General features: G+C 64.1%; 1 protein-coding gene across 1 annotated transcript in view; it reads left to right on the plus strand.

Moving 5' to 3' along the window:
• NACC2 (NACC family member 2) overlaps positions 1 to 9,907 on the plus strand; it is a 31,009-nt gene extending 21,102 nt beyond the window's left edge. Inside the window, exons 9-13 of the mRNA XM_077753187.1 lie at positions 30 to 110; positions 2,287 to 2,451; positions 4,368 to 4,473; positions 4,828 to 4,925; positions 6,235 to 9,907. Coding sequence (XP_077609313.1) covers positions 30 to 110; positions 2,287 to 2,451; positions 4,368 to 4,473; positions 4,828 to 4,925; positions 6,235 to 6,680 — 896 coding nt within the window. The 3' untranslated portion in view covers positions 6,681 to 9,907. The remainder of the gene's footprint in view (positions 1 to 29; positions 111 to 2,286; positions 2,452 to 4,367; positions 4,474 to 4,827; positions 4,926 to 6,234) is intronic.
• The last annotated feature ends 3,405 nt before the right edge of the window (positions 9,908 to 13,312 follow it).

A 13,312-nucleotide genomic window follows, 5' to 3' on the forward strand; every position in this document is an offset into this window, starting at 1 on the left:
GGCCGGGGCTGGGGCCGGGGCTGGGGCAGAAGCAGTGAGTGGAGCGGAAACAACTTGTGCCGTTTGGAGAAACACGGCAGGCTGCGTTGTGGACTGCGTTATTTCTGCTGGTGAGCGCTCTTTATGTAAATGCCACGGCGGCAGCGTTGGTGCTGCGTCTGCGTGTGTAATCACAGCAGGCCGTGGGGGGGGACGGGGGCGGGTAATTATGTTTTAAAATACCATCCGGGTTGTTTTTCCTGTGCTCCCTGGGCCCCCAGTATTCCAGGTTTGGAAGATTCTCTGCTGCCCTCCGCTCATCAGCCCCCACCCACGTTCCCCACACACACCTGGTGGGAGGTGCTGCCGGGCCCCCAGAGTGACCCCCACCCAGCCTTGAGCCCTGATCTGGTGGCGGGGGGGGGACAAAGGGGGGGGCACAGGGCAGAGGCAGCCCCAGCCCCATCCTCGTCCTCGGCACTGGAGCCCAGCCATCTGCCTTCTCCCAAGGGGCTCTTCTGTGGCCTCCAGGAGGCCACCCCCGCCCCCGCCCCCACAGGGGCTGCCCAGGACCCTCCCTTCCTTGCCACCTCCCTCCTGAAGCCCCTTTGCTGCAGCCCCAGTATGGCTTTCCCGGGCCCGTGCCCAGCACCTGCCACAGTGAGGCCAGGTGCTACATTTTCCTGCGCCCCCCTGAGCGGGGGTGGGTCACAGTGCCGAGGGGACAGAACTACTGGTCCAGCCTGGCCCTGCCCTCCAGGTGTCCGGCTACTAGAAGGTTCTACAGCTATCTCCTCTCTCCCAGGGGCCTCTAAGGCTGCTACAGAGAACTGTCATCCTTGACCATGAGGGCCCAACCCTGAGTGACCCTCTGAGCAGCCCAAGGCCCTTCCAGCCTGCAGACCTTGCCCTGTGGCTGGTGGTGGCTGCGGGCGGGCTGGCCCATGCTCTCCAGCCAGGTGTGCAGGGCAGCTCCCGCCTCGAACCAGCTGTGACTCCTCAGTGACAGCAGCTGACTGGGAGCAGGTGGTCCTCCTGGGAGGTGACCCAGAGTGACCTGTGCGCTGGGGACACAGGGTGAGGGAGGTGGGCTGATGGTGGCATGTAGGCAGCAGAGGGCTTTGCCCTGGAGCCCTGCCCTGTGCAGAGGCCCTTCGCCGACCCTGTGACGAGGGTGCAGCGTGTGCGGCTGCTGGGAGGGGCCGGGGGCTGCGGGGGAGTGGGGGAGGATGCGGGGCTGGACTTGGCACCTGCTTGAGGGGTCTGGGGGCACAGAGCCTGGCAGGGCTGGGTCCTGTCCACCTCGGGAGCCTCCATCTGACATCTCTCCCTGCCCAGCCTGGCTACCTGATGAGGCACTGACTGGCCATTCCCTGAGGGCAGGGTGCCCGCCTATGGCTTCTCCTTGGCCCCCCAGCTCCTAGACGGCCCTCTGTGTGGTTGGTGCCCAGAAGACTTGGGGCCTCCGTGAGCACTAGGGGAAGCCCCTACTCCTGGCCTCGAGAGACTGGCCAGAGGGCCTGTATCCAGGACAGGCCCAGAGTGGAGAGTGGAGGGGAGGGGATGGGGATAACAGTGGCCTTGACGTCCAGCTGCTCTTAGGCTTCCGTGTGGCGTAGGGACATCAGAGGGGCCCTCAGCCCCTGCCCCCTCGTAGCTGCAGGCCCAGTGTACTCGGGTCTCTGACTGCCCGCCGGGAGTGGTTTGTCAGGACCATTCCCAGAGTGCCCGGAGGGCTGCAGATGCCACGTGTGCCCTGTCCGGCAGAGCCACTGCCTGGCTTCACTGCCGGCAAGTGTTTGTGGGACTGTCTCGTCCAGGCAGCATCAGGCAGAGGGCCCGCGTGCCCCCACCGTGCACGGGAGCAGTTCCGAGCGATCCGGCCGGGGCACAGCACAGGGCCCGATGCGCTCCAGGCCTGCACTCCACCCGGCAGAGGGCTGCTCTGCCCGGTTAGACCTCGGCGCCAGCCCGGCTGCTCCCGGTCCAGCCCCTTGCACATGCCGCCCTTAGCCCTCAGTCCTGCCTAAGCTGCAGGCCTCTGTCTGGCGAGCACCTCCCGGGAGCCTCGCAGGCCCTCGCGGCTTTGATCCCAGGTCTGGGTGGGTGTCCCCCCGCCTTCCTCCGTTCACTTCTTCACTCTGGTCCTCCCTGCAGAGCTCAGGACGAGCTGGGCGGGGACGGAGCGATGCAGCCCACCATGTGGGGGGCAGGGAGCGGGTCTGACCTGGGCCCGGGTGGCAGGAAAGGTGGTCCCCATCCCCAGGCCTGAGAGCACCCCTAACCGAGCCGGGTCTGTGTCCGCAGTGCAAGAGAAGCCAGAGCCCGTGCCCCTGGAGAGCCGCTCGTGTGTCCTCATCCGCCGCGACCTGGTGGCCCTGCCCGCCAGCCTCATCAGCCAGATCGGGTACCGCTGCCACCCCAAGCTCTACTCAGAAGGGGACCCTGGCGAGAAGCTGGAGCTGGTGGCAGGTGAGGTGCCCCCCCGCCCCGTCTGTCATGTGCTGTTGCCCTCGTTTACTCTTTTTCCTTCAGAGCCCTGAACAATGNACTCCCCCTCACAAAAAAAAAAAAAAAAAAAAAAAAAAAAAAAAAGAAGGAAGGAACATCTTAAATTTCCTCTAATTTCCTTTTAGAAGAATGTGTCATTAAGAGGAGTTATTCAATTGAATTAATTTAGCATTTTAATTGAATCCCCTGGGCTGGTCGCGCATCTTGGCANTCAGAGCGGCTCCGAGGCAGAAATGGAATTCTGTAAAAGCAAACGACAATGCAGAGTCCAAAAGCCCATTAGGGCCAGGTGCCTTTGTCAGAAATATTTATCTTTTCAGCGTGAGGATTCATCTGGCTTCACAGCCCCGCGCGGGTTTTTAAGGCTTTTCACTGGGAAGATGAAAGGCGCTGGCGTCACAGTAACTGGGGAGGTGGAGCCATTTTCCAGGCATTTCCTGGTTGCCCGGGGAGCCCCTAACAGGCTGGTCAGGACCCATGGGCTCCTTCGCTCCCTTCTGGCCCCCAGGGCTGGTGGGGACCCTCTGTGAGCCTCTGGGTCCCCCCCACGTCCTATTGAGCGCTCCTGACCACCACACCCTGGGCAGCACCCTAGGGCTCTGCCTGAGCTGTCTCCTCTGCTGGGAGCCACTGTCCCAGCCGGCAGCCTCAGAACAGGGCAGATGGGTGGCTTTGCCTCTCGACTATAACAGCCAATCTGTCGGGGTTGGGAGTTGGGGAGGCAGGGGCTGGCCACCTTCCCTTGCCCAGCCTGCAGCTGGATATCAGGTTCACAGGCCCCACTGGGCCCCAGCCCCCCTTTACAGATTTCCCCACAATGAGGGGGTGTTTAGCCCGTGTGGCTCAGGGTGACCTGCTTTGCTGTTGGGTTTAAGCCTCTGCAGACCTGAGCAGAGGTGAACGCGAGGCCCTCGGGGACGCGTGGCATGCAGTGGCCGAGGACTATCAGGCGCGCTGACCCGACGCCCCTGGCGGTGGACTCCATCCAGAATCAGCCACGTGTCTGTTTATAAACAGTGGGTGCAGGCTCCCTTGGAGACCTGGCTCGTGGGGGGAAGCAGACTTTATATAGGGGCCAGAGCCGGTCCTGAGGCCATCCAGCTGGGAATCCACACGCCAAAGCACCTCCTGTATCTTGCTTCCACCTTGCTCCCTGAGAAAGGAGCTGCTGCACGCCCCCCCCCCCCTGTCTTTTTCACAACAAGATTCAGCATGTGATCTGTGACAACGGGGCACGGGGAGAGGCCTGAATGAGATGGTGGGAGGCCTGGAGTCTGCGTAGGCCCCTCGGGGTTTGCCACACTGTCCTCTCGGGGGGTCAGGGGCACCGTCCAGGGCTTGCACGCTCTCCTTTCTCCACAAGCAGCATCCCATTACACGGAGCCACCCCCACCCCACCCCCGGCCCCCCTCTGCTGATGTGTCCTCTGCTGGCTCAGCCCATGCCCTCCTGGGCCCCCGGGCCTTGCCAGGCTTCCTCGGGGTAAATAGCAGTGTGTGGGTTTGCTGCCCACACCCCTGCCTGTGCTGGCGGTGACCTCCCCCCACACGTACGGGAACCCGAGTCCCCAGTATTGCCTGAGGTGCTTTGGTTTGGGGGAAGGGATGGAGAAGCAAGGAGTGTTTCCCAAACCGAGGGCTGAGCAGGGAAGTCCCCTGAGGCTGGGAGGGTGATCTAGGGACATGTGACCAAGGCTGCCTCCTCCAGGTGACAGCGCATGCCCTGGGGTGCTGCACCCAGAAGCCAAGCGGCCTTGCGCCCCTCCCCACACCCCCTGCGCACCTGCTCTGGCCCCGGTGGCCACCTGAGGAGGTCCTGGCCTTGGGCTGTGGGTGGTGAGGTCAAGGGCCTCACTCTTCTGTGTCTGGCGGTCACAGGCTCCGGAGTCTACATCACACGTGGTCAGCTGATGAACTGCCACCTCTGTGCAGGGGTGAAGCACAAGGTCTTGCTGCGACGGCTCCTCGCCACCTTCTTTGACAGGTGGGTCCCCGGGTAAGGGCAGAAGCCTCGAGGGTCTCTCATGGCTGATGCCTCTCATATATGTGGCCCCCACCTTCCTGACTTCACACCTGGGTGTCAGCCCGGGAACTGTGGAGGCTGCGGGAGGGGGGCCTGGGTCTGTGGAGGGCTGTGGACACCCCCCCCCAGTAAAATGAAGAGCCATACATGCCTCAGTGCATGGGTGGGTCAGGGAACCCCTTCTCCAGAGAGCAGTGGGGGCTCTTCCCCATCACTGCACCCCTGGAAGTCAGTAGCAGCCCCCGGAGGGGGGGGTAGGTAGACTTCTGGGTGGGAAAGCCCCATGGCGCTTCTGAGCTCCCCCCTACCCCCCAGGAACACGCTGGCCAACAGCTGTGGCACTGGCATCCGCTCATCCACCAGCGACCCGAGCCGCAAGCCGCTGGACAGCCGGGTCCTGAATGCTGTGAAGCGTAAGTGGACCGGGTCTCCAGGTCGGGGGGGCAGGAGCGGCTGGAGCTCCCCGGGCCTTGGCCGGGCAGGCAGCCCCTCGCAGCACCAGGCCGGCCCCGCAGGGCTGGGAAGAGAAGAGAAAAGAGCAGCTCTCGGGAGCCAGGTCTTGAGGTGCTAACGTTCTTGGTAGGTTTCCAAGCCTGATGGATTCAGCTGCGTGCGAAACTATTTTAATATGTGAAATAGATCTAATTTTCCTTTTTGAACAAAACCCCTTATTTACATTTCGAGGTTATTTTGAGCCTTTGCCATCTGCTCGCTGGCTCCTGCCTCCCGCTCCCGGGCGTGTGGGGGCGGAACCCGGCCATCTCCGCACCCGACTGCTGCCCCCCAGCCTGAGCCCCGGGCCCGGGCAGGAGCCCCCCTCGCCCCCCACCCCATCGGGCCAGGCCGGGCCTCCTGCAGCCGTCGGCTCACGAGACACTGTCTTACTTCCTTGCTTGGAAAACATCTCTTGTGAGGCTAATTCTGTTTTAGAGCAAAGAGGGGCCTTTGTGGTGGATAATGAGAGTCCCAGAGGGAGCAGAGCAGTGCCAGTGCGGCTCCGGGAAGGGGCCAGGCCAGGGTGGGGGGGTGCGCCGGGGCTGGTGTGAGGGGCTCGCCCTGGGGACCTGTGTCTGGCCGCCTGGTGGCATGCACAGTGGGAGGGCCCGTGGCTCCACGTGGGACTGAGGAGAGGCTCTGCACTGTCGTTAACGGTGATGTTGCTGATGCAGCCACTCACGTCCTCCTGGCTGGGGGCTGGGCCCAGGGAAGGTGCTGACTGGTTCCACCTCGCTCCTTGTCTCGTGAGGAAGAGCCTCTGATTAGTCCCCTGGGAGGCCTGAGTCTCAGGGCAGGCAGGTGCCCAGGGCTGCCGGCTCCCCCTCCCAACCCCCCTTCCGGCCAGGGCAGGGTTAGCGATCAGCCTTGTCTGAGCAGGCCTGGGACCCAGGGTGTGTGGGACAGAGCGGTATAGTGAGGCCCAGAGATGCCAGGGACCTGCCCAAGGCCACACAGCCAACCAGTGCTCGGGGGGGACCACAGCCTTGTGCCCCGGTGCTGACTGTCCCGAGGGAGCAGGGGAGGCCCTCTGGGACTGAGCAGTGAGAAGGATGACCGCCTGTCCTCAGGCTGAGGCCAGGAGAGGCCTGGGAGGCCCCCAGCCCTGCCCCCATCGGCCCAGGAGTGGCCAGTTCAGCACATAAGTGCTCTGACCCTGAGGCTTGTTGGGGCCCCTCGGGAGGCAGGGGTCACCCACACCCGTGACCCCGCACCCTGTGCTTACAGTGTACTGCCAGAACTTCGCCCCCAGCTTCAAGGAGAGCGAGATGAATGTGATCGCGGCAGACATGTGCACCAACGCCCGCCGCGTCCGCAAGCGCTGGCTGCCCAAAATCAAGTCCATGCTGCCCGAGGGCGTGGAGATGTACCGCTCGGTCATGGGCTCCTCGGCCGCCAGTGCAGCCCTCGACCCCGACTTCCCGCCTGCCGCGGCGCAGGTGTTCGAGCAGCGCATCTACGCGGAGCGGCGGGGTGACGCCGCCACCATCGTGGCTCTGAGGACTGACGCCGTGAATGTCGACCTGAGCGCCACCGCCAACCCCACGTTCGAGGCTGGCGAGGAGGCGGNGAGCCCCCCACAGCCCTTCGAGCAGGGGGGCGCCAGCTCCAGCCGGCCGCAGACGCCCGCGGTGGCCCGGAGACCGGAGGCGGCCTACGCGGGGACCTTGTAGAGGAGGCGCCGGCCCCGCGGCCCGAATTCCAGCTGCTTGCATGCGTTACTAATACCACAAATGTGATCAAGCCACTTACCTACGGAACTGCTACTGTTGCCTGAGAAAAATGTGATTTTTATTCTGCTTGTATTTAAAGTTTATGAAGGAAACACACGCATTGTTATACTGTAAAGGACGAGTCCGCTGGTGACCTCGTGAGGAAGGTCCCAGGGCCCCTTTTGATATCCGAGAGGTTAGTCTCCAGGCTGTGGCTCCCCCCTGACCCCCGACCCCTCACGGGGGCAGGGGTGAGAGCCTGCAGCCCCCGGCGCCCGCCTGCCGGGCCTCCCTGCCTGCCCACCCCCTCTGCCCAGGAGACAGAGCCAGGGGCCTGGGGTGTGGGGCGCGCACCCCCTGAAGCTCGCTGCTCACCCCCTGGGGCCAGGGGCCAGAGCTGGGCCCCCAGGGGCCAAACTCCTCTTGCTTTTCCTTCTTCCTGAGACTCGGGAGCCAGGCCCGCCGGGTCCACCGTGTGCGTGGGGTGTGGGAGCGCGTGAGAGCGTGTGTGCGCGTGTGTTTGAGAGTGTGTGGGGGCAGCGGGATAGGCCGCTCACGGGGGCGGGACGGTTCCTGCACCTCTGCCCTCCCTCCTTGCGCCCGTGGGCACCCCTGGCCCCGTAGCTCCACGGCCCTTGGTGCACCAGGGCCCCACGGGCCGGGCCAGCCGCCCTGAGCGCCCACGGGCTCCCGCCTGGCCACCTGCCGTCCTGTGGGGCGCGGCCACGGCCCTGGTGCCACCCCACAGCCCTCAGCCACGTTGGGATTTGTTTGTCTGTTTATTTGTTTTTGTCTTAATTCAGATCTATTTCATGTATGATTTGAAAATTTTCAGACCCAAAAGAGCAAAAAATTAGGGAGGACCCACTGTGGCCCGGGGCTGGGTCATCTGTGTTCCGGGTCCCGCCCGGCCCCGGCCTGGGCCCCCCTCCTCCTGTGCAGGGCAGGGGCACCGCAGGGAGATGCAGCCAGGGCGGGTGACACAGGAGGGGCTGCGGGAGGCGGCGGGGCCCGGCCGGGCTGGAGCGGGGCCCCGCCTTGTGCTGCCCACCGCGGCCCGTGCCCCTGCGGCTGTGGGTAGCGGGCGCTTCGCGGGAGGAGCCCGGGAGCCGCAGGGCGGAGTCCGGAATGCGTGGCAGGGCGCACCCGGGAAAGGCCCCTGGAAGTTGCTGGAAGGCTCAGTTTGAAGTGCAGTTGCTGTGACGTGTTGAGTGAGGGCCGCAGGCTCTGTGGAGCACTCGGGCGGCCACTTCGTCCAGAGGCTTCCTTCTGCGCCGCAGGCAGCCCGTAGGCCAGACCCGGGACAGCCCTCCATTTCCGGGCCTGGAGGGGTCTGTTGGACTCCTCGCCATCGCCAGCGTTCTCCCCTCCCCCGACTGGCTGCAGCGCCCGCATGCAGGTGCAGGGGTGGCTCACCACCGCCCGGGCCGCCGCCCCCCCTGCGGGCAGCCTGCAGGGGGCGCAGAGGCCCTGCCTGCAGAGGCCTTGGGGGAGGGCTCCTTCCTGGACTGCATCTCCAGGCCTCCTGCATCCGGGCCAAACGTGTGCCGGTCCCCCCTCCAAAATCTGATGCCTCCCAGAAAAGGGGTTGGGGGGTCCTGGGCAGGCATGGGGGAGGGAGCTGATCTCAGCCCCTGCGTTCCAGTGCAGGGAGGTGTGCGCCCAAATAGGGCTGCGGCTCCAGCTGGGGCTCGGAACCCACCACCTGGCCCAGAGGTGAGCCTCTCTTCTCTGCCTCCTCCTCCCCCTGACGTGGGCCACTCAGGACCTAGCCAGCCTGGGACTGTGCGAAGGCCACCCCCCAGCATCCTCAGGCGGCCCCTGGGGGGTGGAGGTGAGGATGGTAAGGTTGACCCCCATTCCCTCCTGCGGCTCCCCTTCCTGACTCCAACGTGCACTTTAATTTGCCCATCCCTGAGGACCCTGGGGAGGCTGCGGGCCTGCCCTGGCCGTGGGCAGAAGGGCTCACTCGCTCTCCCTCTCTCTCCAGTGCAGAGTGGGAGCGGGCCCGACCCGAGGCCAGGTGACGCAGGGGCGTGCTGGCCCGGCGGGGGCAGTGGTGCCCGCACAGAGAAGGCCTGACCGCCACTCAGGCCAGCACAATGTCCGGCGACGTCTGTCCCTTCACTGTTTATAGCCGCCGTCTGTTTTGTTGTTCTGGGTAGGAAGGCAGAGAGCTGTAGGTGGAACTTCAATGTGAATGGGTTCCGAGCTTCCCCCGTGCCCCGGGCGGGCCGGGCCGAGCGTTTTGCACTAATGTGTCCCGCGGTGGACGTGGGTCTGGAGCGTTTGCGGTCGGGCATGGCTGACGATTGTATCTGCCAGGGCGCTCCCTCCGCGTCCTGAATGTTCCGCGGGGCGGGCAGCGGCGGGCCTGGGCTCGGAGGGGCCTTCCAGAGTGCCTTAGCATCTTCTGATCATTTTTCCCAAGGAAAACCAATTAAGAAAACCGGACCCTCCCCCTCCTCTGTTTACAAGACGACTAATTCCTGTCCCGTGAGCGTGACCCTGACTCACCCAGACCCTATAGACCGAGAGACAAGCCACTCAGTATTTATGACGTTTCTGCACCTTTGCTCCCCAGCTTGACTATTAGCAATACGCATACACTATGTAGAGTCTGTTATAGAGCTAAGTTAGACCCGCGCCTTTTTGAGGAGGAGAGAAGGGACTGGACCCCGCCGGACGGACGTGGCGGGAGCCGGCTGGGCGCCCGCCCTCCCCCGCCCTCCCCGGCGGACAGGCTGTGCCACGGGAGGCAGCTGGGACGGAGTGCAAAAGGTCCAGGAGAAGGGACGGGTAGATGCGACAGATACTGTGAGCTGGCGGGGCCCCTCCGGCCTGGCCGGGGCGCCTCAGTACTTGAATTCTGTCTTGTTTGCTGCACTGTGTCTGGGCTCACCCAGAGTTCTCTGTGGTTGCTTAACTGCGTTTGATTCGATTGTCTTACCTTGCCCCTGAATGTGGCCGTGGCCGTGGGTTAGAGGCCGGGGGAGATGCCTTCCCGGGTGCGGCGTGCATTCCCTGCCCTGGCTGCCCTGCTGCTGGCTGACCACGGGGCTCACTTCCCCGTGGGAGCGAGGGAGCTTGCTCGCTCCCGGGCGTTTGTGTTTGGAGCTGGGAGGAAGGCAGAGGGGGAGGGGCGCGGCGGGGTGGCCGGCCGGAGCATCTGTGGGGACTCTGGTGTGCCAGGCNTTAACGGTGGAACTTTCTAGCACCGGCCCAGCACCACCCCCAGCCGTTTACTGCTTAGACCCCCCTCAGGACGGGTTATTTTTATGGAACCGTCGTGACACCCGCGGAAAGTGGCCTGTGGCCCATTAGCCAACCGAAAACCGTGAGGAAACGTGCCCGCCTCTGCCAGCAGTAAATCCTAAACGCGGAATTGAGAGTTCATAGCTGCCTTGAGCTTTAACTACTGTTCCAGAGTGTTGCTGATGCATAAATTTGTCATTATGTCAGCCAGCCAGCTCCAAGTCCGCGCCACCCGCCGCCGGCCGGAGGTCGTTAGGGCTTGGTACAAGATGTTTCTAACATGGCACAGGTTCTGGGTTCCGTTTGTTTGTTTTGTTTCTTTGAGGAAAAAAAAATGAAAAGGAAAATTATGCAGAATTTAGAGTGTTCGGATTGGACAACCTGCTTGAATTCAGATCAACCCCTTCATTGTTAGCGTTTTGCACATGATTGTAATTTTTATGTCAAAAGAAGCCAAAACTTGCAATACTATTTTTAGCAGACAAAAAAAAAAGAACTAAGTATAAAATGTATAAATATTTTTGACTTGAACGTTTGGATGGCACTGGGGCAAACAGACCATTCTAGCTTTGAACGGGATGTGTGGGAGAAAGAGCCTTTTGATGAAGGGGACTGTCGTGTGCAGCCTGCTGGGGGCGGGCGGGGCCGTAACTCACACTGTTAACGAACAAGAAGCGGCCGCCGCGCCGCGGAGGAGAAGGAGGTTTGTGTCCGGAGCCCCAAGCTCCGTGTCGGCCCAGCAGGTACGTCCCTCTCCTTCCCGCTGCCACGCGCAGGGTCAAGACTTGCTTTTCCAGCCACGGCTGACGCTGCGCCGGTGACTCCACCCTACTCCACCCTACGTCCGCCGGCGACCAGGAAACCGAGGGCTTCTGTCGCGCTCAGAGCCGACTCGTGAGGTGGAAATCCGTTACAAACAGAAGGATGTGATCGTTACTTGTAAAGCGCTTTGTAAAATTCACATTTACGGAATAATAAAGTCAGTTCAAACCCAGCTGCCCGCACCTTGCTTGATCAGTGACTGGGGAGACGCTGAGCCGCGCGGGGGAGGGCAGGCCATCGGGCAGGGTGACCCAGTGACTCGGGACCCCCTGGGGACCCAGGATCCCCAGGCTGGGTGCCCGCCGGCCACCAGGGGTCTCATGCTTGCGGGAGGGCCCCGGGCTGACCTGGGAGGGGCGGCTTTTCTTGTCGTCTGCCCGCTGGGGAAGCCGCCTCACCTGGCCCACCTGTCTGCCCCCCGCCAGGTGTGCGGCTGCCGCCGTCTGTTCCCAGGCACCTCCTCCTGGGCCAGGCTTGCCCCCAGGTGGACAGAGCGGGAAGTGCAAATGGACAGCGGGTCCCCCCCTGGACTGGGACCCTTGGTGTCAGGCAGGGGACACTCCTGTCCCCTGACCATCTCCGGCACTGTCCCGCTCAGGCCAGCTTGGACCGGGGTTCTGACTCAGGCCCAGCAGCTCTTGGCCCCCTTTGCGTGCTGTGAGCTCGCCGTGAAGCCAGGGCCCGGGACAGTGAGTCCCTGAGGCCTGGATCAGGCCCCTCGCACCGGCTTCCCGCTCAGACACCCGCGTGGCAGGCTCCCATCGCCTCGTCCGCACCCCCGGCCTCCGCCTGAGCTAAGCCATGGATGTTTGCTCACTTGTTTATCGAGGTCCCCAGGGGCCCTGGAGCCATGGCCAGCACTGAACAGACACCGAGCCTAAAATGGGTGCACGTGGTTTTCAAACGGCCGCTCCACCCTGGGGACCCCTGCATCGGTGGGTACGCCGGCTTGAGGCCGGCACCCCACACTGTTTCCCCTGCAGTGCCCGAGGGGCCTGGCACAGGCGGGGCTGGGGACCCGGGTACGCCTGTCCCCACCCCACTGCCAAGCCCAGCTCTGGGCACTGGGACAGGGTGTCACTTCGGATCTTGTTTTCAGAGCTGTCCCCGCCGAGGCCTCACGGCTGCTGGACGTGAGGGATTCCTCGGTCACCTCCTCGGGCTGCTGCAGACACGCCTCTTCTGGGCCACAGGACACGCACCCAGGAGGTGCCCCCTCGCAGCCCCCTCCCCGAAGCCCCCCTGCAGGCCTCCAGATGCCCCATACAGGCGGTCTGGGGGTGTGAGGAGCGTCCTGGCTTGGAGCCCAGTTCTGGGGGGCGCTGTGGCACGGGGAGCCGCCTGGCCCAGCATGCCCCAGTGCTTCAGGAGGAGGGGGAGCCGGCACCCGGCAGCCTGCGCTCTGTCCGCTGGGGCCCCGTCCTTCAGGGCCTCCCTGCCCTTGCAGCCTCCATAGAAACTGGCTGAGGCATCAGAACTTCAGCCCCGCCTCCCACCCCTTTGTCCTGATCTGGGAGGAGGGTGCAAAGTCAGCAGGACCGAGCCTCTGCCCTGGAGCCCTTTGTGCGCACAGAGTCCAGCCGCGGGATGGATGGGGTGGTCCCGAGCCTGTGGAGGAAGGGCCTCGGGTCTGGCTGTGCGGAGGCCATCGTGAGGGCCGGGCCAGTGCAGGGGGCGAGCAGGGAGGAGGGATGGCCCGCGCAGGGGCCACCCTGGCCACCTTCATGCCAGCTCGATAAGCCTGAGTGGCGTGTGCCTCACAGCCCCCATTGGCCGGGCACCGCCCCTCCCTGGAGGGGGAGGCTGAGGCCCTGCACCATCACCCCGTGCCACGCTGGCAATGACCCAGCCCGTCTGCTGTTGCCGCGGAGGCTGGGGGCGCGTCGGTCACAGCTCTGCGTTATGTCCGCTCCGTCAGGTGGCCCCAGAAGGGCCACGTGGGAGGGTCTACCCGGGAGTGGACACAGACGCTTGTCCAGGCGCCACCGAAGATCTCTATCGGGAAGGGAAGGAGAACGGCGGGCAGGCGGGCAGCACGTTAGGGCCCTGGAGTGGAAAGGGAGGGTGCGGCCGTGAGGAAGGACAGGGTGCTTAGGCGCACCCAGCTCTGGTATTTCGGCCCCCTGAAGACACCCACGTTGTCGAGGCATACAGGGGACGAGCAGGAGGTAAATTTGGTGACAGGGTCAACAGGGCAGGGCACAAGCCATCCCCCTTGGGGGTCTGCAGCCAGGGCTGAGGGCCGGGGGCTGGGAGGGGTCCCAGCAGCCTGCTAAGGAGGGGGCGGGCACGCATCAGGCGGCCTCCGTGGAAATGCAGCCGAAAGAGCAGGGGCGGGCCGGGATCTCCCGCTCTGTCCTTCCCCGTGACCCAGCTCCAGGGTCCCCATCGTTTGAGGGAGATTGTTCTGGGTGGGCCAGGGGTGCGGCAGGTTTGTGGCTAGGAGCCCGGGGGGAGGGGGCGGGGGCAGGAGTCAGCGCAGCAGCTTGTGGCTCAGGCAGCGACGGCACCAGGGG

The sequence above is a fragment of the Crocuta crocuta genome, unplaced genomic scaffold, assembly GCF_008692635.1.
Source record: "Crocuta crocuta isolate KB4526 unplaced genomic scaffold, BGI_CrCroc_1.0 scaffold971, whole genome shotgun sequence".
Taxonomy (NCBI): domain Eukaryota; kingdom Metazoa; phylum Chordata; class Mammalia; order Carnivora; family Hyaenidae; genus Crocuta; species Crocuta crocuta.